The following is a 27,996-nucleotide window of genomic DNA, read 5'->3' as shown; positions in this document are numbered from 1 at the left end:
CATTAGTGGTATAGGTAGGCTATGATTTTGTATTGCTTCCATGTAGCATTTCCCTCCACTCGTCTTTCGAATGTCTAGCCCTGTCAGATCCCATACATGTTAGCAGCTGACATTTTTATCGTGTGGTTATGTAGGCCCTTTTAATAGCCTTTAACAGCCACCTGAGCAACAGCCAAAGCGGGGAGAATATTGGCGCAGGAAAGCTTTGACATACAGAAGGGACCAAAAAAAAAAAAAAAAAAAAAAGAAAGAAAGATAGGCTACAAGTTCTGGATGGTGAGGGGTGTCGAGCTGTCTGGGAATTTAGAAGATTTAGATTTTTTTTTTTTTTTTTTCTTGTGAGAGTCTAAAGAGGAGGAGGACGGGGGTGGGAAGAGAGCTCTAAGGGGGGGAAAGAGAAAAAAAAAACAACCAAACATGTTGCCTTCCCAAGAAGCCTCCAAGATCTACCACGACAATTATATGCGCAACTCCCGGGCCATCGGGGTGCTGTGGGCCATCTTCACCATCTGCTTCGCCATCGTCAACGTGGTGGTGTTCATCCAGCCCTACTGGATCGGCGACAGCGTCAACACGCCGCAGGCCGGCTACTTCGGCCTCTTCCACTACTGCGTGGGCACCGGGCCGTCGCCCAGCCGGGAGCTCACCTGCGTGGGCAGCTTCGCCGACTTCAGCTCCATCCCGTCCGGAGCCTTCAAGGCGGCCTCGGTGTTCGTGCTGCTGTCCATGGTGCTGATCCTCAGCTGCATCGCCTGCATGGCGCTCTTCTTCTTCTGCAACACCTCCACCGTTTACAAGACCTGCGCCTGGATGCAGCTGCTGTGTGGTAGGCACTCTTAAAAAATGACGGCCATGCATAGCTTAGGATAACCCCCCCCGTTTCAGTCACATAGATGCAAATAACAAGGAACGACAAAGAATCGGGGTCCAAACCACCCGTATCTCAACTGAGCCTTCTGTTTGGGTCGCACGAATTGCCCCCTAGCAGCGCCAAAGGAGGCTAGGATAGAATCATTTAAACTCACACAAACCACATTTTAATGAATGCATGCTGGTCCACCATCAGTCATAAAGTTTTGCATTCAACTGCATTGCCACATTTGGGCATTATTTCAGAGGCATTTCTCGTTCGCCTCCCAAAATGGTCTCTTTTAGGCACATCGAAGGTTTCGTGAGAAACGGCAATAAAACCATGTGTATATGACATTTCCAAGTGCTCCAAAGATGCCATGCTCTTCATGTGAAACTGGAAACTAGTACATTTCCCACGTGCATTGTATTGTTGTCACACCGTCAAACATCATCTCGGACTTCCGAGGTCAGTAAATTAGGTACCCACGGGCTCACGCGCCTACAGAAATATCCATGTGGCTTCTGGCATGGGTAGAGAAGGGGTGGAAAGTGTGTGTGTGTGTGTGTGTGTGTGTGTGTGTGTGTGTGTGTGTGTGTGCGCGCGCGCGGCAGGATCGTTGCCTATTGGTCCACTGAAATCGATATGCTGTAGTCTAAAGGGTGTGTAGGCCATGTCCTGTTCGGAGTTTTGCTGCGAGGTTACACCGCCGCGTCTGCAAAGAAAGCAGTGGCGGGATCACAGCGTTATGCCGATGCCATGCAAATGTCATCCATTCATCCATTTCAGCTCAGCGTGCACGATGCGGTGTGGTGTGGTGTGGAGTACGGGCTCCCGCGACTCAGGGCTCACGCGGGGCCGTATTGCTGTTTTGAGGGAGGATTCCAGGTCGATTGGATTACTGTTTTTCAGGGAAGGTGAAGTTTCGCCCCCTGCGCTCGTGGGTAGATTACAGTTTGTAGAAGTGACTGGGGATGAACGGTGGTTTCCCAACGCACGCAGGGCACGACGTGCTACCTCCACGGACAACTGAATGGCTTCAGTGCTTGGGGAAAGGGGGTCTGTAACATTTACCAGTGGGAACATGCTTCGATGGCTGAGGTTAGATTTTCTGCACCTGCCAAAGATAAGCTCCTTTTGGAGACGGTGTTTGTATTAGAAATAGTGAGCACTTTAATGGCACCAAGTTTGACATTATAGGGATGGTTTGTAACCAATAGCACCAGAAATTAAACATGTATCAAATTCCGGCTTCCTTTCTTTACTGAAAGTCCATCTAAAAATGTTATGCTCTCCTGTAGTAGGGTGAAACTAACATTAATTTTCATTATCCATTAATCTGCACATTATTTTTTGGAATAGCCAATAAATTGTTTGGGATATAGACGATGTGAGCAAACAGCAAAAAAAAAACAAAAGAAAAAAACATGAATAGCTCCCGGAGCTCACACAGACATCTTAGGATGTTTTGTCCGACCAACATTCCCAAACTCAGAGATATTCCATTCACAATCACAGAAGACATAGAAAACCAGCAAATATTCACATCTGAAGAGCTGGAATCAAAACAAAAAAAACTTAAAAAACTACTATGATGAATCGGTTCTGTAAATTGTTGCAGAATATTGTCTGTCACCACCTTATTCATAAGTAGCCAAATAATTTCAGCTCCACGTTCCTGACTTTTTAAGTTTTATTCTACTCCTTCAGGATAAAGACAATGATTCTCACATTGAATGATTATTCCAGATATCCCACACAGGAAGATCATGAATTTTATTCAGATTTATTGCCACTGTCTTTTTTTAATTTTCTGCTGATTTCCAGTCGTGGCAGTCGTGTTGTTTGCAAAAAGAAAAAAAAAGTAACATTGTTGTGAGAGATAAAGGCTCAAATAAGTTTTTAATCTATGGTGTTTAGATGTCATAAGGCCAAGTGAGTAAAATGACCATGTCAGCAAGATTTAACCTTTGAGTAGCGAGAGCACCATGTAGTGTATCACAGAAGGTGCAAAAATCATGATCTCTCTCATGCGCAGATTTCTAGCAAGTCTCCTGTGTATATCCGACTCCTTTATAAGCTGATCAATGTGATAAATAGGCCAGGCAGAATAGCGTGGGAGTCAGTTTTCTGTACAGAAACAGTCAGCATACTGAATGAGAGGGAGGGAGAAAGGAAGATAGAGACAGAAAGGGAAAGAGAGAGAGAGAGAGAGAGATCAGCACTTTTTTTCTTCTGTATTGTTCTTTCCTCATCCTCATCTGCCCACTCTGTCCTCTGTTCTGCCGAGCGTGTTGAAAGGGTTTGGTGCTCCACAATCAGCACGAATCAGACAGAATAGCAGAGGTACAGATTTTACTCTCTTTATCTACATCTTCATGACTTAACAGGAATTGAACTCGGGTCTACAAACCATTAATCAAGTGAAACACTGGTAAAAAGAAGAAAAAAAAGCGGTGGTGGAGGGAGTATTAGCAAAAGTCACAATACCGCAATGTAAATATTCTCAGTTACAAGTAAAAGTCCTGCATTTAAAGCCTATTTAGGTAAGAGGGTCTGTAACATTTATAAATGGTCCCTTTGATGGTTCACATTAGATTTGTGCAGGTGCTAAAGATAAGACCTTTTTGTAGCTGGCATTGTAGTAGCAATATTGGATTTTGTTAGCACTTTGAAAGCACCCAGGATGACGCTGTAGGGGATGATTTTTGTAATTGGTGGGGCCAAAAATTGAATCTATCAAATTCAGGCTTCATTTGATTATTAAATATCCACCTTCAAATGTTATGCTCTCTTGTAAGGGTGAAACTAACTATTTTCATCCCCAGGTATTTTACAGGTTATTTTCCAACTTGGTCTATAAAAAGTAAAAAAAAATAGCAATAAGGTAAATTCTTAAGCTCCCGTGCCTTGTCAGCAGGACCAACAGTCCAGTACCCAGAGATATTTAGGTTCCAATCATAGAGGACAAAGGAAACCAAAAATATATTCACCTCCATGCTATTTTAATATGTAATTACCAAAGAATTATCAGTGAAATAAAGTATGGAAAGTAATCGTCCACATTCTGCAGAAATGTGACCCCTGTGACTTAAATATGATCACACAGGACATTAATAAATTGTTAATAGGGATTTGTCAAAGTGCATGTAGCGCTTTACTGTTGTAGCTGCTCATGGTGGAGCTAGTTATAACTATTTTATATACAGTTAGGTAGTTCAGTCCAGAGGTTTCCAACCCTCAGGTCAGGCCCTTCCAAAAGGCCACAAGGTAAATCTGAGGGTTAATTAGTTCTTTTCCAACACGGAGCATAAACCTGGAACAAGTCACTGTCTTAAACCTCAGTAGCGCGGCATTGCCACTCTCACTGATAAATATGAGTATAAAAATATACAGGATGATAATAAGGATGAAGAAAACGTGATGAGGAATGTTGCACCGATCCATAAAATCACTGAATGTGATGACTCTGTTAAATCACACCAGGCCCCTTTTAGCCATCAACACCCCACCATTTTCACCATCCATCACCATCTGGCTTGAAAGGTTGGAGGTCAATCTCTGCACGGCACAAAGTCAAAAGCCTGCACGACAGATATTTTCGCTGTGGTTAATTTTCTCTGTGGTTCATATGTATATTTGATTTATGTTTTATTATTTTAAAACACAGACAGGAGAGCACACTCTGATTTCCATAAATTTGTAGATGCTTGAGTTGGCTTTTGATGACATACATTTTAGTCTTATTGTAAGGGTGTTCAACAAAATCTCTGTAAGTCATAAAAAAACATCTTGCATTGCAAACATCCCAGCGAAAGTAGATCGTAACAATACCATTGTTTTTTCTTCATGATTAAATTTCAGGAAAGTATCAGCATATATTCTTGAGTTATTTATTTTTGGCTTGCCACATACGCTCAGTGCTGACTTTAATAAAAATCCATCACTAAATTTTATTTTTAATCTAAATACACAGCTGTGTTCCCCCTAATTTGCAAGTACATGTCAGCCTTTGTGAAACTTCAGAAGGTCTTACTGTCCTTCCCGTGGATGCGTATGATGTGTGGTGGAGGTAAGTTTTCTAATAGGCTTGGCAGACAGCCTAATGGTGTTCACCACCTTGGAGATGATCGTTTAATCATCCACTCTGCCCCGTTGGGTGTAGCAGCAGGTCTTCTGGCACTGCACAGTGACAGAGTGTACCACAGCAAATACAGTAAGGGCCAATTTGAACCATTGGTGGCCTAGATTTAGGCCAAATGAACCAAAAGTGTCAATTGGGGAGCAGTTTGATCCCTGATCGTGATGGTCGACTAGTATGCGCTACAGAAACAGGAAGGTAAAACAGAAATGTGCACCCAATGAAGATTTTGTCATTATCTACTCACCTTCATGTCAGCTGAATCTCTAGTGAAGTTTGAACATCCACAAAGGACAGCAGTTTATAAGGCATAGCTTCATGTTACGTTCTGGGTAAGTGGTTCTTCCAATTGGGGAGACATTGCAATGATCACACCAAAAAATAATTACTGATGTGAACTAATGCTACTTCTTGCTTTAGTAAAGATTAAATAAAAGATGAGAGGAAAATGGTAACTAGGCCAAAACAGTGGGATGCAGGTCTCTTGGCAGAGCAGAGTGACACAGTGCATCTTGGCATCTATAAACTGTAAATGGGCCAAAGTTGGCCTCTTTGTATACTGAACTGACCAAATGTGAACAAGGTTAATACACTTTAAAAAGAACTGTAAGATGCCACTCATAACTCTTGGCATAAAGAGTGACTGTATTTAGCCAAATGCCCAAATGTAGCAATATTGACCTGGATAAAGGTTTACCACTGATTGTAGAACTACTGGCAATGCTGTGGGACAACAAGGAAGAAAACCCACGCCAAGAAACAGTTTGCAAAAGATACGAAATCGCCAGCAAAAATACCTCACGTTTTTACATGCGTGTTTCACTGCTCCGGCATTGCTGTTTGAAATCCAAGAGGATTTGATTACAAAACCCTGCAGTGCTAAAGCAGGGCTTGTATCCATGAAGCAAGATGACAGGTTATCCAGCTATCTTTGGGCTTAACTCACATTTTCCAGTATCACAAATATGGCTCACTTTTAATTGGGGTGGATCACCATGGTAGGGTTAGGCAGGTTAAAGGATAGGTTCACCTTTTTTCAAGTCTGTCTTAAAACAACACTCATATTTTGTATGTTGAAAGAGTTATTAGTGAAGTTATTGAATCCATGAAAACGATTCCAATCTCAGATATCATCATTCCTGCAGGATGCTGACATGGACAAAAGAACTGAGTTTACAATGAAGTGACAAGTGATAAAGAGCAATAAATCAATAGAAATGATTTGATTTCTATAATAATTATGTTTGGACACAACAATGTGTCCGCTCTGGGATTAAAATGGAACAGTGCATCGGGATCATGCTAACCGACTAAGGAATGCCAATTACAGATGCATATTAATTGCTTTCATTATCAACAGGATTTATGAAAGTGTAGATGCTTTTAAACTCCAGACAATGATAACTGGAAATAAAAAGATTATCCACTGTCACCTTTTATTAAAAAAAAACAAAAAACAAAGTCCACACACTGTTGAGGGGCTTGCATGCTGCAACAGAGGTGCTTGTCTGATGGTTGAACGCCATTTGAAACCCCCCCCCCCCCACACACTCTTCTCTGTCATTGGAAATGGGGGCTGTTGGTTGTGTTTGACAATTTCTGTAATTTTCCAAAACCAACAATCTGACGGTCCCACCCACTTCAAGCAGATCGGTCAGGTATGTGAACTTGACGTCATTCTTATTTCAGTCACTTTTTCCATGTACAGTACATCCAAGTGCAACACTATGAACACCTTCCAGGAGAGACTGAAAAACTGCGCTGATTATCACGTCTCATCCCTCTCTATGATGATGGACTTTTCAACACACTGTCAGGTGTGGCCATTCGGCTCGAAACACTTCAACAAATTATATCAACTACTTCTTTTCTAGCATAATTCTTTCTTAGTTCAGTAAGTTATAAAGGCAAATGTTTGGTCAGATAGACCTTGTTAGGTGATTGTTTCTTCCTTTATGCTTTTTTCTTTGTTGCAGAAATCTATAGTTTTCCTCTCTGTTTTGGCAACACAAACAGATTTACATTAATTTTAACCGTTTTTAATCAAAAATCCATAAATAAACAGATTATCTAGGAATAATCTGTTTATTTCCCATACTCAATCTAGACTACTGAACATGTTTAAAATGTCAGTGCTTTATAATGAAACATACCGTATGTAATAATTCCCACAATTATTTATTCATAGTTTTAGTCTTACTTTTAATATTCGGATATTATTCCTATACTGTTTATATATCACTTCTTATTAAGTTGTAGTTGTGTGTTTGTAAACTGTATATTTCACTATACAGTTTCCCTGCAGCTATCATTGTTTCATTTCATATAATACTAAGTACTCCTTCAATGGTTTGGATAATGTTTCTTGTAATTTAAACTTTCCGACCCAGATGATAACCAACTTGATGATACCAGCTATCCAGGATCTCCTGGCCCAGTGAAGCCAGATAACCCAAAAAGAGCCAGAGTAGGCTGAACTTGCTTTGTGATCCAGGCCCCATGGACCACTGAGCATGGATAAAGCAGCAACAGTTTACCAAGTGTTTTTTTTTAAGCAGCAAGTGTTTTTAAAAGTGGATGAATGAATGTTAAATCATTATTTGGGAAACTTACAATAATGAGGTCAGGAGGGTAAGGTACAAACCAAAAACAGCTAAAAGTGGGTTAGGTTAGGGGTATTAGTGAATCAACAGCTGCCTCCTAATGGGTGAATCTGCTCCTTTTGTCCCCCAGTTATGTCACACCTCAATGGGAAAATGAATAACGGGGACATTTAACACTTAGAATCTAGACTAAGCAGCATTTTTCCTCACGTGAAAAGAACAAGAGGAGGGCTAGATTTCTCAAAAGCACCCAAGGTCTGTGAAGATTTTCGCTGTTTGCGCTTTTGCTTTTGGATTTAGATTAATTCAGGGGAAAATGCTCCAGGGAAAACTGTTGGAGAATTAGTTTTAATTCACCTTTTGTGAACAAAGATGAATTAAGTGCAAGGAGTTCTGAGGAATATCAGGCAAGGTTTGAATTTTTACCTTGCTAGAGACTGAGAGGTCTGTTTTCTTTTTATTTTGCTCCCTTTTTCATATCCCACATACCTGTAGCTAATACTAGCTTGAAGCGTCTGTGTGAGAACAGTAATCGACCAGAAGCTCATTCATGTATTGAATGACAGCCTTGAGCTCCCACCCCCTGACTTTGGCCTTCTCTGATTGGTTAGAAGGCTGAGGCCTCCCTCAAAAACTTTAGAGGGGAATATCTCTGCACTGCCGCCAGGCTGTTCAATGATTCTGGGTCACAGAATGCCTGTGACAGCACCTCTCCACATTAAGATATGTTTTGGAGCATATTTCAACTAAAAAATATTGGAAAAAAGTTAAATGCTGTAGCTTTAAGCGGATCAACTTATAGAGGCAAAAAGCAGAACTGCTTTTAGGCTGAGTGACACTAAGCTAATCTTAATGGGTGGAGCCAATGGACAGGTAACATTACACATTACATTTTTCTCTTTGCTAAACCTGCGCTCAAAGGATGACACTATGCTTAACAGTATTAAGGCTGCACTAGTTGATTTTCCCATCACTATATGAAGTTATTTTGGCAAATAAGTTAGCAAACAGTTTCCTATTGACACATCCATCATGTAAAGTGAAACATTAGTTTTCATTTGGAGTCGTATCTCTGGCCACCAGATGAACACAAGTCTAACACTGACAATTCTTTTGGCTCTGTTTTGGTCTTCACCAACTCCTGAGGGAAATCGGCTTTTTAGATGCTCTTTAAATGCTCTTTAGATACTAAATACTCCAGTATGTTCACCAGCTGGTTGCTAATTTTGTGTTTTGGTGCTGGGCAGATAGTGTACAGTGGTTCTATATGAGCCTTTTTCTACTGCTGCTAGAACGAGGGTTAATTAAAGTGGACTTGCAGGCCAGAAATACAAAACAATGGGCTAAAGAAAGCTTAAGGGTTCTGTAGAGCTTAGGTGAACTGTGGGTAACAATTTTGTGTGGGTTTGTCACTACAAACGACACTGTTCATATTATACATAGTAATTTGAGAACTGTTAAGAGAAAAAGATTGATAAGTTCAGCTCTAAGGCAGTATTAATGACAATAATATGCAGCTTGGTTAGCTGTCACTAAGTGATCAACTCTAATGTTCAGCTACATTGATAAAGAAATCATAAATGTACAATTTTCTTGTGTCTTATAGCTAATTGTAAAACATGGAACTTCTATATATTTTATGCAGCGGAACATTTCCTATTATGTACACGGTAGTCACTATTTTTATGTTCCCTCAAGTGGTGCACTTACCACATTACTTACCATTACTCACCATTTGGTTTCACCTCAACTAGATCATCCTCCTGCCCAACTGAAGAGTAGCTGCAGTTTTAACTGGGAATCCACAATTAGTTTATGAATGACACAAGGTAAAGACAGCTGAAAAAGTGCAATTATTATATTCAGGGCATATTTACATTAACACAGCCACTCTACAAGCTAAAACATTAAAACATTTAAATCTGACATTGCACCCTGGACCATTGCCTTTTTAGGAGGTAAAACTTACAATGTTAAGGTTTGGATTCAAAAGGAATAACAGGGTGCCGCCAATGCTGTAAATGCATATACCAAATGACATGCTATTTCTGACTTAATATAGTCTTGGAATGCAAGCCCCAAGTTTCACTTCACTCATTGCTTACAGTATTGGCAATGGGAAACAACAACAGGAGTTTGTGGCAATTTCATCTTTATTGAGCAGCATGTTCTGTACTTCACTGAGAAAGCAACATCCTGCACTTGATTAGACTGTCATTTTCTGGCTTGACATCAGACTTTGATTTCAATTTTTATATTAGAAAAAAAGCCAACGTTTTAGTAATTCTCATTTTCTACAACAGTGATTCTCAACCTGGGGGCCCAAACCCCCAAGAAGGTTGCGAGATCATTTCAGGGGTGACCAAATGGTTGTGGAGAAAATAATAAAATAACATATTTTCAACTGAGGAATGGTTTTCACATTAGAATGCCTGTACCGGCAATATAATTTGCCTTAGAATAGATTTTATTGCGTGTGTCTGTAAGAGTCAAAGTGTTCCTGTACATGAGTTTCTGATTGGACACAGAAAAAACTCTTTCACTTCGGCACTTTTGTGCTTCTAGTATTGTGCTCAATCAGGCAGCTATAGCCAGTTTTGCGAGCTATCATATGGAACGACTATGGAGTGATGGCTTCTCAGAAAAAGTAATCTAGCTCAAGACTCGAGGCAACAGGAGGCGTCTCAAGGTGGGTCACCTGAAAGTCCGACAGCACTAATTAAAGCTAAAATCGAATTAGTTGTTGTATTAGTTGTTGGATTAGTTGGGCAAAGCAATGGTCTTCCTGTGCAGGCTTTAATGTGTTACATTCAGTGCTTAATTTGTAAATCAGAAGGTCCTGGAACACAGAGAAGGTGCTGGCCCAGTGGGTCAGTAGAGAGAAAAAGTCACAGAACGTATCAAAAATCCACAGTGCCTGGAGCACATTGGACAACAGTTGTTCAATATTAATAGCTGTTAAAACCAAGCAAAATTGTCATCACAAAGAAAGCATTATTTATTATTTATTTAAGTTTAATAAGCAGAGCATTCACGATAACCACTCAAAATCAGCAGGGGGAGGCGCATAGAAACAGCTGTTTATGGTTTGCAGCTCTCTCTCGTTGACTTTGCTTCCCTGTCGTTTCCCTTCTGTCTGTGGATTTCTGCAGTGGGGGGAAAATGGAATCAGGGCCCAAAGTTCTATTTACAACAATGAAAAGCAAGCAGGCTAAGAAACTGAACTAAGTGATGTGTCGATTTCCTCCGCTCCATTCCAGTACTATGGACAGCGCCGCACCTACACACCCAACCCCTAATTTAGCCATACACAACTCACCATTTCACAAAACAAACAGCCACTTGCTTAGCTGTGGGGGTTAGAGTAATCATCTGCCAAAATATTTAGACACCAAAAGCATTAAACCACTTGCCAGCATGCAGTGCATCTACCGGTATATGTGTCAGAGGAGATGCAGACAGTTTATAAGCGATCAAAGTGTTTGCATCGGGGTGTTGTGAGTTGGGGGGTGGGGTCGCAAACATTACCTGACTATTCTGGGGGGTTGTGACTTGAAAAGGTTAAGAACCAGTGTTCTACAATATTTGCGGATGGAAACAATGGCAACTATTAAGGTTAGGGAAATATTGAGGTTATGACAAACAAATTCTGGTTAAAGGTGCTATATGAAAGTTTTTGCTATCCCTACATAGCAAAATGTCAGCATTAACAGCTGTTTACTTACCAAGAGCTTCAGCCATCATTGCTTTTACAAGACAAGAGGTTAGAATAAGCCCTCTTTCCTGCTGAAATGAGGTCAGACTGGACGCTATAGTCACTCACTATCAGAAAGTGACAAGAGCTGGGGCTGGCTGCTTAACATGCTAACTTCAGTAGAAGAAAAGAAATGATAGAAGCAAAACAAGAGTTAACATTGGCGTCGCTTTCCATCATTGGAGACAGCTCTTGGTGTTTAGGAATGAAGTTTGATGCCGAACTCAAAACGTTTCTTCTGGACTGGTAAGTAAACAGCTGTTAATGCTAACGTTGGCTATATAGTGATAATCACAACTTATATATAATGTTGCACCTTTAAGGTATGGTTGGGGATAGGTAAATAAAACACTTATGTTAAGGTTAGACAAAGATTGTGGTTATGATTAAGAAATCTGTATATGTTAATCGAAAATCTGTGACAGAAAACCGAACTCTAGTCTCCTGCCTGAAAGTCAAATGTGCTACATGCCCATCTCCCACCCCGAACTCTTATGTTTTACCTCGCTCCATATAAGAAAATACTTACTGTACTGCCAATGAATGTTAGCATTCGATGGAAATCGAGAAGTGTGGATTTATCCAATATAAACATAATTTCAAGGGATACTGGGCTAGGGGTTGCTAATAATGTCACCCTTTGTCTGTTACATGAATGACCAATGCGGTTGTTTTCTGGTGAGGCCATTCCATTTTTTTTTTCCTTGCTCTGTGTTTTGTAGCATTCTTACTCTTACCCATATGCAGCTGTGGCTAAGGAGGTAGGGCTGGTCTTCCACAAACCGGTGGTTAGACCTCAGTTCCTCCAGTCCACATGTCAAAGTGTCCTTGGGCAAGATACTGAACTCCAAACTGCCCCTGAGGGCTGTACCATCAGTATGTGTGAGTGTGAATGCGATGTAGGAATTTGTGTGAAGGGCTGAATGTGGCATGTAGTGTAAAGCCCTTTGAGTGGTCCATTTAACATTGACATGCAGACAGAGACAGACGAGATGTTTTTCCTTCTTCCTTGTTGTCCATTTTTGTTCTTCCAGATCGTGTGAAGTATATGTCGTAATGCAGCGATAGGAAGCATGAGGGGAACAGAAAGAGTGTGTAACAGTGTGTGTGTGTGTGTGTGTGTGTGTGTGTGTGTGTGTGTGTGTGTGTGTGTGTGTGTGTGTGTGTCTGTGTGAAGAAGGGAGAAACAGAATGAGAGTGAGTGAAACACAGAAAGTGAATGATTTTGTATGTGCGTATATGAGCATGTGTGTATCTATATGTGTGTCTGTGGGGCCACACACGCTTCTGTTCACGTGAGCATGTAAGACAGCGGATTTATGTGTATACATGTTGGTGTGAGAGTTGCATTATTAATGACGTTTTCTTCCTCTTCTCTGGAGCCAGTGTGGTCTGTTTTTTATTTTTTATTTTTTATTTGCCTCACTAGTAAATGTGTAAAGACCGTGTGCATGTGTTTGTGTGTGCATGTGTATAGCTTCATTTGTGTGGTAGTGCCAGCGTACGTATGTAGATAAACGCACCCACGTGCATGTGTTTCCTGCAGGAGCTAAATAAATGCTGCAGTGGTTGAGTTAAATATAGAAGTACAGAGGAAGAGAGGGAGAGAAGAGTTTCCCTGGGGGATATCCCTGCCTCTCTCTCTCTTGTCTTCTCTCTCTCTGAGATTTCTGGCCGGCTTTCCCCAACCCAATGTACATGTTTTAATTATTAGGTGCGTAATAAATAATTCCAAAGTCACCGGGGTGTTTCTAAAAATATCCTGACAGCTGAATAATGGATTCTTTTGACCCTTCTCAGCATTGTCACTCTGTATGTGTGTGAGAGAGAGAGAAAGCGGCAGAGAGACAGAGAAAGCCCCTAAAGCTTGATGATAAGATGTGTAAGTATGATTAAAAAATGAAAATTTCTCTTCTACACATCATCCATGCTTCTGATTAATGTGTAAAATGAATTACGTATTCCTCCATTTCAAAAGGATATACTCTTCATTCTCTCTCAGTACATCAGACTTTATATTAGGCTTTAAACAAGCTATATTTTTTGAAGATGATGATTTGCAGCCTAGGGCTTCATCATGATCACATTATGATCAGGGGTGTTTTCACTCATGCATCGGACACTTCCCTGATGGTATTGCATGATGAGTAAGAATCTAAAACGTTTGCCTAAAACTTTTTATGCATTTTATATAGGCACAATGTATGTACAGTTAGGATAGAATTAATAAAAGAGGCTATAATCAATGCTGCGTAGACCATCTCAATGATGCACAACTCATCAAGCATTAAAAACAAACAATCTTGGCGTATTTTTAGGGTTATTGTAGATTTGTCATTAATGCTGTAAATTTTCACATAACTTTCCCTAACCTCTAATGAAAAACCATTTTACCTCATTTTACTCAGGAAAAAAAACTCTGTACTACCAAATCACAAATAAGACTGTACACAATGTAATGTATATCTGACAGTGATAAAAAAGTTGAGACACAAAACTAAAATCCAGTGTGGTAAGGTTTAGTAAAGTGTAGTTCAGTATCAGCGCCTGGCTCAGTGAGATACTCTTCCTCTAATTATGAATTAGATGGATTGCCAAAGGGGAATGATCCCTCAGTATGTATTACAATACTGCTTTGAGTTGTTCAATGAAAAACGATGCTTGGACTTTTGCAATGACACATTATATGGCTATGTGCAAGCCTTTGTATGCCTGCCAATCCTCTTTCAAGTTTTAGGACTCGTGCCAGCAACTTCCTCCTCAGCCGGTGAAGGACACCGTGAGGAAAAGATAAAGGAAGAGAAAAAGAAAGAGAGGGGGGTGAATAGGAGGTTGGGCTTTAACTCCCCAGAAAAGAAGTTTGATAAAGGTATCACATTTAACATTTTAAGCAAGGTCAAAAATTTGGTAAAACGTGTAAATTTATGAAAAGCAACATGTTACAAGGAGAGAGTATGACGCTCAGCTTACATTTCCCAAATATAATTAGTAAAAGACAACTATATGAACCCAAAAAAAGCACACAAAGAATTTACAGTAGGTTGTCAGAGTGAAAGAGTATAAAGACAGAATGAAAGAGGGAAGAAAAGAGTGAAAGCTCCATGCCAATTGGGCCAGTGAACCCGGGCGGCAGCAACATCTTGTAAAGTGCCCCCTCAGCAATACACTCACTCACACGCACGTACACGCAACTTGATCTCAACTCCAATAAAAGCTCTGTATATCAGCGAGGTGGCCGTCCATTAGATAGATGGAGGACTGCAGGCCAAGGTCTAGACACAGAAACAGAGGAAAGGGCAGACCTTAGACAGCTTTATTACATTATAGACTGGGCAGGGTGATTTCTTAATGCAGTCATGTTCACCTCTTTCCCCTCCGCTGCTCTGTGCTGGACTTCAAGCTGCGGGAACTCGCTTTCACACGGAGGCCAATGGTTTGAACTATCTGCAGGGGGTTACAGTTTGATTATAAATACAGCCTTGTAGTTGGATGACTACAAGGCTGGATGACTCCACAATTTGTTAGGTTTTAACTTTCAAAAACCATGTGATTCTCTACTGGAAGTTATATCATGGCCACAGCTGATATTAATTTCTAATTGACTATTAAAATCATGCAACAGGACATTGCTCGACAGTTTCATCAGTGTTCTAAATCACTTGATAAGAATTATGAAACTGCAGGTATCCATAGCAACAATACTTCACCTAGATGCTATATTATCAGGTACAGTAAATTATTGGTGAAACCTACCTTGGTTTAAAGCAATGCTATTTAACTTGTGTAATAAGAAGTAACACTATCTTCCTTTTACAGATGAGTAGTTGAAATATTAAGCAACACAACCAACCATTGTTCATTTCAATACTCTCAGGGGTTTTGCTGCTACAGCCCAACCCAGTGCAGCATGACTAGTAGTTGATTATGGCTAAGGTTAGCTAATGTTAGCAAACTTAGCAGTCCTTCAAACATAATGATAAAATGCAGTTTGTTTGTTTGTTTTTTTCTTGCCCTCCAGAACATCACATGCAAAGATCTTCAGACCTCACGCCACAATCAGCAGGACAAAATAATTTGTCTGCGCCTTTGAAACCCATTACAAACCACTGTTGAAAAGTAAATCACCTTTGTAATGTGTCAGTGCCGTGGTTAAGGTTTGGTTGGGTTTAGAGAAATATCAAGGTTTGGGTTAAAATTACTGCTGCTATGAGGTTTGTGGACTTCATCATGGGTACAATAACAAATGCAAGTCATGGCTTGGGGAATGACTGCTGTTATGGTTAAAAGAAATGAACGTTGACCGTCAGGAGGAGACAGGAAACAAACAGCAGTCTCACTTGAGAAAGTTCAATGCTGGACTTTCTCCTTTCCTCCCGATGAACAAGTCATAATTACTATGGCCACTAAAAGACTTCGTCACTTGAACGAAAACACATGTTCTGTTGGGGCATTTGCTGGAATAACTGATGTTGTAATTTTTCTTAGGAAGACAGTCATAGCCTACTTACTTAACTGACTCTGACTCTTCTCTGCATGTGCTACTACAATTTAGCATTCAAAATAAAAGTCCAACAGTCTATGGCTATGTCCAAAACCAGTCCCTCATCCACTTATTCAATATTCCCAACACAATAATCACTCAATAGTCTAATATATAGGGAGTAATAAATTGAGATTTCAGACAGTTATGGGTCATTATCGTTTTATTTAATCACACTGACAGGGGTGGTGTCACATCATTAGTTTTCACATCTCGCATTCGCAATAGAATGGCAGAAAGAAAACAGCAAATAGGGTTTGTGGACACAGCTTATGACTCTGTACCAAAAATAAAAAAAGCAATGGTGATGTCACCACTTTATTTTAGCCTCAGCCTTACATTAGTTTTTCACACTGGCATGAACAAAGGATGTGCTGTTGGCTCCCCGCTTTTGCTTTGCAGCGGCAGCAATATGGATGTTTGTTTATCGTGACTGGAGTAGGTCACTCAAGTCTACGCTGTGTATTTGCATCAATCTGCCTTTGAGAGGAAGTGGTGTTTCTATGCATTCATTTGCATGAACACTTATTAGAATATCTCAAGCACGGACTGTACACTATCACAAATAACTCAAGCAGAGCACATGACACTGTGTTGGATGGCGTCATGTCCATGTACACAGACAACACAGTTACAAGCTTCTCAGGAGGAATACTGAGGAGCCTGGAGCTGCTCCCATCAAAAATACTTCACACACACACTTATATATAGAACACTGATGGTATTTTTAGAGCTCTTATATAATCATTTTTGGCTGTTTGTCTAGAATGAAGAAAGGATCTATGTGGAATTGTAGATAAGAACGTCTGACAAAATTGTTATGCAATAAGCCTATAAATATCTTTAGGGCACCATAAATAAATTGCTTCACAGTAAATTTAACTAGTTTGATCACAAATGTGTCTTGGCAACATATTTCCAAATTTTTTCATTAGTTTGATGTGCTTTGATGCCTTGCTTCCAACAGCTGACGGGCTGTGAATGCTGCGATGAAAAGAAATGACAAGAAGTGATGAACTGAGATGAGAGAAACGACAATATGGAGGGGAGCAGCAGTAGCCATTCTGCTCTCTTTCTCCCTCCTCTTACGATTCGTTTTTTCCCTTTCATTCCTCAGCTCTCTCTGTCTCTCTTCACGCCCTCCCATCCTCCCTCGCTGTTCGATTTCTCTGCTTGCCGCCTTTGAAGTTCCTCCCCTCCAAGTTCAGAATGCAGTGTCTTGAGACAGAGGAGGGGAGGAAGGAAGAGGAAAAACCCCAACAACTTCAAAGGGCTTTTCTTGGGTTGTGGGAAGGTGGGGGTTATTTTTAGTCCGCTGGTGAACACTTAAACAGTTGAGTTTAAGATGAAGGAGAAAGGCAAATAGCGGAGAGATCATGTCACATGTCCATTACTGTCAGACTGCCATGCAATACACAAGGAAATGGTTTTTCCCCAATATGCTACATATCCTTTTGTGAATAAATGTATTTTTGAATCACTTTTTTTCTTAATTTCAGAAATAGAGACTTTAGACCTTGAAAAATGACTCATAAGGCAGAAAATTATGGTTCCGTGAAGACAGACTACATCTGGGTATGTACGCAGAGAAAGGTGTTATGGGTAATCACAGGGCTCGCATAGAAGTCAACTGGAGGAATTCAGTACATGCACAAAGCTATCTTTAAGGCTGAAGCTTCAAACTGAAGCAACTATACTATGAATCAGTTGCTTTTAGCAGTGGAGCTCCTTTCACTGAAGACCGAGAGCATCGTTGTCAGCTCAGCTGTGATGAAAAAACCACCACAAAAATCATGATGTGATAACTCAAATAGTTTTCTGCTGAGCTATTAACCTAATAAAGTGTGCTTGTATAGGCCTTGTTTTGTAATGTACTGAACTAAACATAACAGCTTGAGCTAAAAACCAGTTGAACCTACAACTGAAGACAGTCTGAATCCATTGATAAGGTCACAGCGTTTTTAATGTTGATGCATTCACTTAACGGTATACGTACTGCATTGCATCTGACTCTGGAATTCTAGTGCTACGAAGACACTACGCAGGGACCGATGTTATGGGTAACTGTAGGGCTTGCATAGGAGCCAACTCACACACCTCCCAAAAATCAGCAATGCATTGCGTGGCCCTGTGTGGCAAACAAGCTGACTGGTTGATCCAACCTCCTGTTATGTGGCGAGTTCGTAATGGAAGAAATACAAACGTGTTCTGAAGAGGTATGAAAGACAGTGACACAAAACATCTCTGGATGACACCCGTGCACATTCACATACAGATGGGAAAAGCATTTATTTTCATTGGTCCTGCCATTATTTCTCTATGTCATGATAACTTTGAATTCATCAAAGTAATGGCCGAGACCCCCGAATGCAGCGAAACTGCTAAAAATGGTCCAATAGGGGAATCTGAATGAGCCGTCAGACAATCTTTAGCAGTGACTTTGGTGAGTTTAGCAACCAAACCAATGGGTGGAGCTACGAAAATGAAACCTGCATTGTAATTAACCGTAGTTTTCCTTCATGTAAAATAATACCACATAGTAGGATCAGTAATAACTCATAGATTTAATTTCATGCCAAAACATAGTTTAATTCATAAAATGTGACTCTATTTGATCACAGTACAAACACACTGTAATTGTACCTTATGTGTTTTGGGCAGGTGAACAAAATTTGTGTTTGCTCCAACACATATACTGTACGGTTTAAAAAACAAAAACAAAAAACAAATAATAGTTAATAACATTCACTACAAAGGAAAATGACTGGTTAATGAGCAGCCATGAGGCATAAGTATTTTGCCCATCAGGATTCTTCGAATGGCTCCGCATCCACATTTTCAAAAAGCCCACACTCAATAACTGTGGATGAGTTTCATGCCAGCTGAGGAAACATTCATCAAAAATCCATAAAACATGTTACCTGACACTCATTAGTCAGTTATCATCTCTCTTCTATGTTAATATTTTGTATAAAGGTCATAAAAGAAGCTAATAACATGATGATTTCCCACGATGATTACTTCCTTTGCTCCTCTATTCTCTCATTACTTACTGTATTATCATCATTATATTCTTTCTCATTAGATTCTCCCATTATGCCAGCAATTATTTTGTCAGAGGAGCGGTCACATTTTCAGATGGTGTACATCTCAGCTTGAAATAAGACTACTAATATTTGCATGGTTTTCTGCTTTACACAGAGAGGTGGTGACTAATCTCATATCCTCCCTCATCTGTTGCCATGAGTTCACAACCCACCATTTTCTCATGATGGATGGCTAGTAGGTGAAACACAGGGTCTTCAGAGGGAATCACTAATGTGACAAGGTTCAACCATATAACTAATGGACTTCACTTTAATACACTCAGATGCATCACTTTCAGACCTTACAAGCACAGCATTCTCTTGCAGTTCTGCACTTTCTTCAAATCCATTCATGTTTTAAAGCTCAGCTAAAATTAAACTTCATGTGTATTTTTTGCTACACCATAGAGATCTGCTCTGTAAAGTCCTGTAATCTCTTTTGAGAAAACCAAAGAAAAAGACTGGAGTGTCCAGTGACTTAATGGTTATCCCCTCTCTGATCTAGCCTGGGACCTTTGTCATACACCTTCTCAGCCCCTGTATTTCCTGACCATTTTTATACTTTAAAAGCACAGATTTCAAAAAATTCCAAATTCCATCAGATCATTTCACTCGAATTTGCGTAGTCACCTTTCAATCATTGGTTGGTCGTGAAACTAACACACTGCAGCTAGCTACACAACACAAATCGAGTCATACGTTGGACCCACATTAGCTCTCTTAGCTAATGTCCCCTTCTTTTGTCGACAACATGGACACGTCTTTGCTTCCAATGCTGGTAAAAGATTGAATAGAGCAAATCTTTCCACTTTTTCATGTTTAGTAGTAAAAGATCTGCACTGGTATATACTGCTCCCAGGCAGTACTCAGCTTCACAGTGCAACACTTACAAAGGTTCTCACCTTCTGCCACCCACTCAGCTTTTATATGTTTGAAAACTAACTGCCAGCAATCAAAATTGAAGCATCACAATCTTAAACAGCGTGCCAAACTAACTTGAGTAGTGTGTAACAAAGTTTAGCTTTAAGCAACGCAGGTGGTGACTGACTATTGCATGTTTTCCCCCGGGGCTTACTGTAGCTATATGTGCGGCATGATGAGACCGTTGAGCCCTCCAAACCCCCATGCTTGAGTTGACACAAGGCTCAAAACCTGAAAAACTTTAAAGTTCAAAATATTTGAACTTCCCTATACTGTTTATCTGAAGCTTGACCTGCTGAACGAGCTACAAAACAACCATCCATGGTCAGAACAGCGTGCTGCTTACATCAGTTTGCAGGCTAGAAAGCTATTTAGCTGATTAGCACACCAAGGCACTTAAAAACGTGTCTGTTAATGTCGAACAGAATGTTGTTTGTCCTCAGGTTGTTAGCTCCAGTTACCAGCGTGAGTTTGTTTATATTGTGTTTTGCTGGGCCTGAAGGCTCAGCTGTCATTCCAAAACAGACACAGGCCCACAAACTCAGATGCTCAGAGGCAGAAAGAGCATTTCTGATGTACCTCCCAAGATCCTTTGTCATTTCAGTTGAACTTTAATGAATGCATCACCTAATGAAAATCTTTTTTAAAATTCTATGTACGGACAGCACCCGATGACTCAGGACTGACGTACTGTATATATCGGTAGTGTGTCTAAACTCGTTGTTGACCTTTGAGGCTTTAATTCTAACAAAGAGGATTCAGCTTGATGCGTTCAGGAGAAGATCAGCAGAACTTACTGAAAGCCCAATGCTATTATCCTCCTTGTAACTGTACACCTCATTCAACACAGCAGCTACTGTGTTTGAATGCTGCCCAGGATCTTTCATCACACACACAGGACACACAGCACATCAAATATTCACAATTGCACACCAATTGAGTGCCAGACGTTGAATCTTGTGAACATTTATTGGACTGAAGCGTAATAATCACTGACTTAGCCAAATCTATCTGACTTTTCATGTGTATCACAAGTGATGTTGCCTGTGGAAAAGACATGTCTGGTCTGGAATGGAGATTCAGTGTGATGCCTGCCATGTATGTTCCCCATCTCCCAGTGGAGCCCACTGCTTTACTTACAAGCCCCTCAGGCACTGGCTCCCTGCTATTTAAACAGTGCTGGTGAGCAAGGAATATGGCACAATCAGCTCCCCATGGATGCTCACTTTGATAAATGAGCAGAGGTGTAAAGTATGGATTACCACTTTTGATGTAATGTCAAAATTGCATGTATGGATTTCCCCAGAGGGCTTTGTACTGTGTGTATGTTGTATGCTCTCACTTTTGTTTGCAAGTGTGAGTGAAAGCAGGTTTGTGTGTGATGTATAATGTTATGTTTTTCTTTCCCTCTCTGAATTGTCTCAAGGTGAGCAATGTATACAGTGAGTGCACGATAGTCCATCTTTCTACTGTCCCACTATTAACCCCTGTCTACACTCAACTGTCTAAACTCTGCTTACATCAGCAGTGTTTATTTCTGCAGGAGACTGAGGAGAATGATATTATCAGAATTTACCGCAAAGTGGGGCTAAATGAGAGTCTATAGAGCCACGTTATTTACTTAAATTTGAGTGTTGAGTGCGGATAATGCTCTGCACATAGACAGTGATGGTAAATACTGAAATACAAAGCTGGACGATACTTCAAAGATTCGTAGCCCCTCTCGTTTTCCTCCCACAAAAGCATTCTCCAGTGTGCTGACGCCACCTCACTATCACGTTGTGTTGAGTCAAGCAGAAATTTTTCAGAATCATTAATTTCCCAATACCAGTTGAACATGCCAAGCGAGGAATATTAGAGTAGCCAGTGGCTAGTTAGCCTGATAATCAGCCTGATTGTGGTTCACTTCATTGGGGGGGGGTTGGCCTGTGGCCAATAAGCAGACAGTGACGAATCCGTCCCACTGTTGTCAGTTGACACAGAAGTTGCGATGGTGGTTGCTAGGAGCAGTTCACTTGAATTCTAAAGATATAATTAAATAAAGAAATATGTATGTTTTTCTGTATTTTGGCCTCCAACAACTTGTACAGCTGTTGACCTCATCCAGACTTGTCGCCATTTTTCTGTCGCTGTTTTCATGAGATTTGGCTCGGGTGCTGGCTTCCCGTTGTTGCCAGTATTTTCAATGGAAAGCAGCTTAAGCCTGCGTGAAAAGTCACTAGATGCTGCTAGATAATGTTACACGTCATAATTCTAACTATTTTCATAATAAATATAAAAGTTTTTTAAAAAAGTCAAACTAAACTTAACTTACTCTAACTAGCTATATAACTAGATATAATAATTTTCAAGGTATCTACCTGCAATTTCTAATTCTTTTTTTGAATTGTGTTGCATTGACTATGAAACTTAAGATTCACGAATAGAGAGGATCAAGACACTGGAATAAATTCATGTGTGTGAAAAAAAATGATATAGTCAAGTTAAATAATTTAGAACAGAAATAAAGGAGGAGTACCCTGGACAAATGACAGGGATCAGTGTTTAGGTACGCACATTCACAGCGTATTCACATTTCTTTCTGGCTGTGGATTGGTGGACTGAACATGCTGCACTATTTCTACTGAGAAATATTGGCAACTCTTCAGATTAATCACTAGGCTTTTCTTTGAAAAAAAAAGTTGCTAAAGGGTTTGTAAAAGTCGCCAAATCTAACGAGAAAGTTGTTAAGTTGGCAACACTGTAGCCAGCTATGGAAGATAACGTCTCCATTTCTTAATCCCACCTACTAAACTCCGATTGGTCAATGAGCACAATACCAGACCTAACTGAATCACTGAACGAATCAAGGATGGAGGTGGTGATTATCATGAATTGATTAAATAATATAAAGTGTAGCAAAATACTATTTCTAAATTTGATTGGTATTGACAGTACACAGTTAAAATGAAGGGTTAGAATCAGCGTAGAGACAACCATTGTCTTTTTTACCTTTAAAATGCACCCAGTCACCTTAATGGATGCCCCATTTGGTGTTACAGTGTGGTGTCTTGGAGTAGCATGTCTCTATGGCTGAGAGTAGTGAAGGAGAGGGTCACACATGAACACACACTAAGATATATACAAAAAGTATGCAGGCACTCACAGAAGTGCACAACACGACCAACTGAGCAACAAACACACATACACCACCAAAAAATTACAGATGCAAAGAAACAGTACTAAAGGTAAAATTAACCTTCAGTGCTTTGGAACTGTTAAAAAGAAGTAGATGTACCTTGTATTTCTGGATCCAGTTTATTGTTTTCTGGTCTAGCAGAGATGACTTTTCTTTAAATCCATTCTGGAAGGGCCACTAATTTTTTTTCAATAACAGGGCAGTGCAGCCCAGAAACATGGGGTGTTTTAGTAAAGGACTCAGACCCCACTTATATGCACTGGATAAATAACTGCGTTATCACTATCAAAGGACATCAAGAAAAAGCTGAACTCAGCATGAGATCTTAAGCCTCTCTGCTTGGTTTTGGTATCCTTTGGTACAAAGCAGACCGACCAACTTTGTAAACATTCACTTCGTCTGTGCAGATTACTTTAGCCATCTTACAGGACTTCTGGGTGTTGAAGTTAAAATTCTTTAAAGAGTTTTCCTTTTGCTGCAGTTGAAGACCATCAGTATGCTATATGCAAGCTAAAGTTTATTGCTGTTAGTTCATGAAAATCCAGCAACACATTTATCTCTTCCCTGTTACTTCTTTCTTTTTCTCACCTGACTTCTTTGGAATCTCCCACTTGTACCCTCTTACCCTTCTCCCGTGCACTCTCTCCTCGTTTCCTTCCACCTCCAATCTCTGTCTTTTTACCCCTCTTATACCACTGCCCAATCCCCCACTTCTCACCTTCATCCTGCTTCTTCCCTCTGCTTTGTCCGCCTGCAGGAGTGTGCCTGGTGCTGGGTTGCATGATCTTCCCCGACGGATGGGATGCCGAGGTGATCCGGGACATGTGCGGGGAGCAGACAGGGAAATACTCCCTGGGCGACTGCTCTGTCCGCTGGGCCTATATGCTGGCCATCATGGGCATCCTGGACGCCCTCATCCTCTCCTTCCTGGCCTTTGTCCTCGGCAACCGGCAGACAGACTTCTATCTTGATGATCTGCAGACAGACAACAAAGGTAAGTAAAGGGATAATGAAACACGATGCTTAAAAATTAGTAATGGCACTAATGAAAGGCTGCTTGCTTTTGGGACTAATGTTAGTTTTCTTGTGCCGGCTATGCTAATTGTTTTAAGCTTGTGGTGGAGCATACAAAAACACTGTTTAATCAACCTTACAATTTGGCTCTTGTGTTTTTGGTTTAAAGGCAAAAAGAACCACCCTCCGCAGATGTGGCGTGTCTTGAGACAAAGAGTATTAAGGTGCTCAGGTCCTACCAGCCTGTACAGCACGGGCTGCTGCGATCCACTGTCCACCTGGTCTAATCCCATCATGCAGTTTAACAGAGTTACGAGTTATCTTAAAATAGGGGAAATTGGTTAGGAATATTACTTCATTAATATAGCACATTTTGCCAACTACTATTGTAAACATTATTTATTGTCTCGGACTGGATAATCAAACTTTGAAGTTAATGTTGCGCCAATAACATTTCTCCTCACTGATCTGTCTACTCTCTGCTGATGAAGGTGAGAGGATATTCCAGTGAACTCCAGACCTTTCTCAACCAGCTCCTCTCCCATCTACCTGTAATTGCTGTAGTTTCCGTGGTTGCCATGGCCACACAGCGAGCCACGCAGCCCAAAAAAAAAAAAGAACACCCCACTCTAACTGCAGCAGCAGCGCAGCAGCCTGCGCGATCGATCACAAGGCAGCCGCCTCTTTTGAAGTTAATGTTGCGCCAATAACATTTCTCCTCACTGATCTGTCTACTCTCTGCTGATGAAGAGGTGTATCATTCAGTGAACTCAGATACCTTCTCTCTACTCTCCCCTCCTCCTCCCTGTCCTGCCTGTTGTTTTAGCTGGTGTGGTGGGCTATGGCCAGCGAGCAGCCACAGCCAGTGAAAAAGTTGAAACACCCATAAAGCAGCTGCAGCAGAGCACGCGGCGCGCCCATATCACAAGGGAGCAGCAGCCTCCCTCTTCTTGCCACTGCCGCTGCGTTTACATTCAAAACAATGGAGACAGCAGCAGCAGCAGCAGCAGCCGCTCCCTCTGAAAGCTCCTTTACTCTTACTACCGCCACATGCTCACTGCTTGGCAGACCTGCCCTGCCTAGTTACACTCGAAAAAGCTATGATTAGGCATCGTTGTTCAGAGGAGGTGTTTAATTAACCTGGATTTTGCTTTTTTTTCATTTGGTTTTTTTTAATGATTGAAAGCATAGAACAAATCTGATCAATTCAAACGATAGTGACGTTTATCACCAGTATACAACTTCTAACTTCTAAATGAACATGTTAAGCCTTTTATACCACATTAACATAAACCTGAATAATAAAACAAACAAAAGAAAAACAGAGTGTATAATACAGTAATGAAATGCCTCTGAGGTGGGTTAGCCAGTCAGTCTTCCTCCAGCTCTCATTTTGTCGGCCTTAGCCGTGAGGACATTAACATGAACAAGATTATCCCAGTTGAAAAATGACTACACTCCAACCTGACCTCAGTAACTCTAGCCAAATTGCTTTCAGTGCTGTATTCAAGAGTGGGAGAGTGTCCTCCAGAGGGTTTTCTGACAGTTTGCATGATGTTGCATCAGGACAGTTGAATCACATTGTTTCAGCTGTATGAAAAGAGAGGAAGAGGAGGAAGAGGAGGAAAGCAATGGCAGAAAAAAGGCGGTGGAGAGGCCAAAGTAAAAGATAAAATGCAAAACAATAAAAAGTCTCCTTACATAAGGATTATGTGTTTGGTTCGACACCATAAAACCCAATGTACAACAACACAGAAAGAAAGAGAGAGCGAGGGTGAAAGAGAGGCAGAAAGAAAAAGAGAAAGATGGAGATCTATGACATAAGACATAGTAGACAGAGTGTGAGAGGTATACAGACAGATAGAGAGCAAGATAGAGTAAAGGAGAGAGGAGGAGACCAAGCGAGAAAAAGAGAGAGAATACTGACATAAGATGTCTCGGTTCTCCGACAGTCTATCTCTGTGATGGTTTCCATGGTAACTGGAGATATTCCAGAGTGTGGGCGTGTCTTTCTGTTCTTATCTGATTAACCTCCCTGACAGTCTCAGTGATTTTACACATTTAAATGCATCCAATGCTTCATCAGCTGTGTGAAGTTTCTTTTTTTTCGCTCAGATGTTTGTTGTAGATGTAAATGTCCCTTTAGCTTCCTCACATCAACCGATAGAGCACAACTGTGCGACAACCTATGGACAGGGCATGAAAGCAGCTCTGGTCCCTGCAAGTGACAAAGGTGAAAAAGTAAACTTTCAATGGGAAGGAATAAAGCAGTATTAGGCTGATAGTAAGTCTGACCAATGGTACTGCACTAGAACATTTCAACTGGAATTATATAAACAAAAACAAAAAAGACATAAGCTGGACAAGGGTTTAAATAAACATTTTTTTTTCCCAGTAGGAGATAACCTAAATGCTTCACTTATACTTACATAAGCATATTCATGTTTTGCACTGATGTACTTTTTTGGTCTTGACTTACTGTGTCTAACACTTTTGTTCTTTTCTGTCCTTGCAGATTTTGCTGTGTCAAGGGTAAGTCGACTTTTGCTTTATACATTTCACATGCATTATGTTTGAGGAATACATAACCCATGCCCCCGTAAAGCCGGGTAAGCGTTCGAGCATTGTACAGTAAAAAGCTCAGTAATTAGCTTAGTGGCTGACAGTGGTATTGATCAACAGTCTGATCAAACCCCAACAGAATGTATGGTGACTGTAATACCCGTACCTTAAAAGTGTGCTCTGGTGCAGTGGGTCTCAAATGTTTTAAAATGATGGCACGTTGTCATGCTGATTTTTTAACAGCAAATTTACAATCAAAATTGAAAATAAACAGAATAGCTTACGTTTTAGGTATTAAGGGACAGAAAACACCCACAGATGCCATCGTGCAATTATTCTGTTTCTCATGTGCCTCCTGTGTTCGCCTGAAATATTCAGCGTCTTTGTTTGCCAAAAATGCATGTTTTGTCTTCCTTTCCACATTGTGCAGTCGTCCCTGGTGCGCCCCAGCTAGCTTCCCCTATCCACAAAAACAAACATTAGCAGTAGTTGTTTTCAGTGTACTGCCTGATTTTAGTTCTTTTGACTGGCTCTACGTCGGTCATCACAGAACGTCTTGAGGGCAGAGATGTATGATCATTTCTTTGAGCCCTATTTACACTGACAGATCTTTCCATCTCTTTCTCTGCATTCTACTTCCCATGATGCAGCTCTATAAAAGCGCTTCATTAGACCTTCCCTGCCTTCCCAACCACATTTTTATACTCCGCCGCTCCGGTTTTTAACGCAGGCTTTGAAAAAAATATTTCATCTCTGACGACATCAATATGAGATCACTCTGGTTATTTTCTTAAACTTGACAAAATCCCTCCACAGCCCCCCCCATGACTGATAGTAGTGTTTAACATTGGTGGATTTCTAATTTAAATCTTACTGATAACCTCTTAAGTGCTCATTCATTAAGTTTAATGTCTATGACCCAAGTCTCTAAATAAGTACAGTAAGAATCCTCTGACTTGTTTTCTTCAGATTGAGGTTCGGGACAGAAGAGAGCCACGGTATGGAGTGCAGCGTCTTCACTGAGGGCATTGACGGCACTGGACAACTTCTCTTCTCTTCTCTTCTTTCCTCTTCTCTCTTCTTCTCCTCTTTTCTCTTGTCTTCTCTTCCCTCATCCATCTATTTCTTTTCCTCTCCCCTCTCCACTCCTACTCTCTTCTTTTTTCTCCAATGATCAGGATATCACCCAATCTCAATGCAGACACCAAGTGTACAGGATTCTGTAAGATAAAAAAAAAAAAAAAAACAACAAAACACACTGGGATAAACTATATTTTGAAAAAAAAAATTATACAAGGTTGTACAGTGCATTTAACACTCGACTTTCTCAATGAATACCTTTATGAT

At 40.6% G+C, this 27,996-nt stretch overlaps 1 protein-coding gene across 1 annotated transcript; it reads left to right on the top strand.

Moving 5' to 3' along the window:
• The first annotated feature begins 417 nt into the window (after window positions 1-417).
• lhfpl4a (LHFPL tetraspan subfamily member 4a) lies at window positions 418-27,672 on the top strand. The gene is made up of 4 exons (XM_040153449.1): window positions 418-826; window positions 23,831-24,067; window positions 26,603-26,619; window positions 27,619-27,672. Exons 1-4 carry the CDS (start codon window positions 418-420, stop codon window positions 27,670-27,672), a joined length of 717 nt encoding a protein of 238 aa, XP_040009383.1.
• Window positions 27,673-27,996: the final 324 nt, after the last annotated feature.

This window comes from Xiphias gladius, chromosome 18 (assembly GCF_016859285.1).
Source record: "Xiphias gladius isolate SHS-SW01 ecotype Sanya breed wild chromosome 18, ASM1685928v1, whole genome shotgun sequence".
Classification (NCBI taxonomy): domain Eukaryota; kingdom Metazoa; phylum Chordata; class Actinopteri; order Istiophoriformes; family Xiphiidae; genus Xiphias; species Xiphias gladius.
This window is presented reverse-complemented; position numbering and strand designations above follow the sequence as displayed.

Coding starts and splice junctions, on each gene's coding strand:
- lhfpl4a (XM_040153449.1), top strand. CDS start 418: ATGTTGCCTTCCCAAGAAGCCTCCAAGATCTACCACGACAATTATATG. Junction 827..23,830: donor CTGGATGCAGCTGCTGTGTG/GTAGGCACTCTT, acceptor GTCCGCCTGCAG/GAGTGTGCCTGGTGCTGGGT.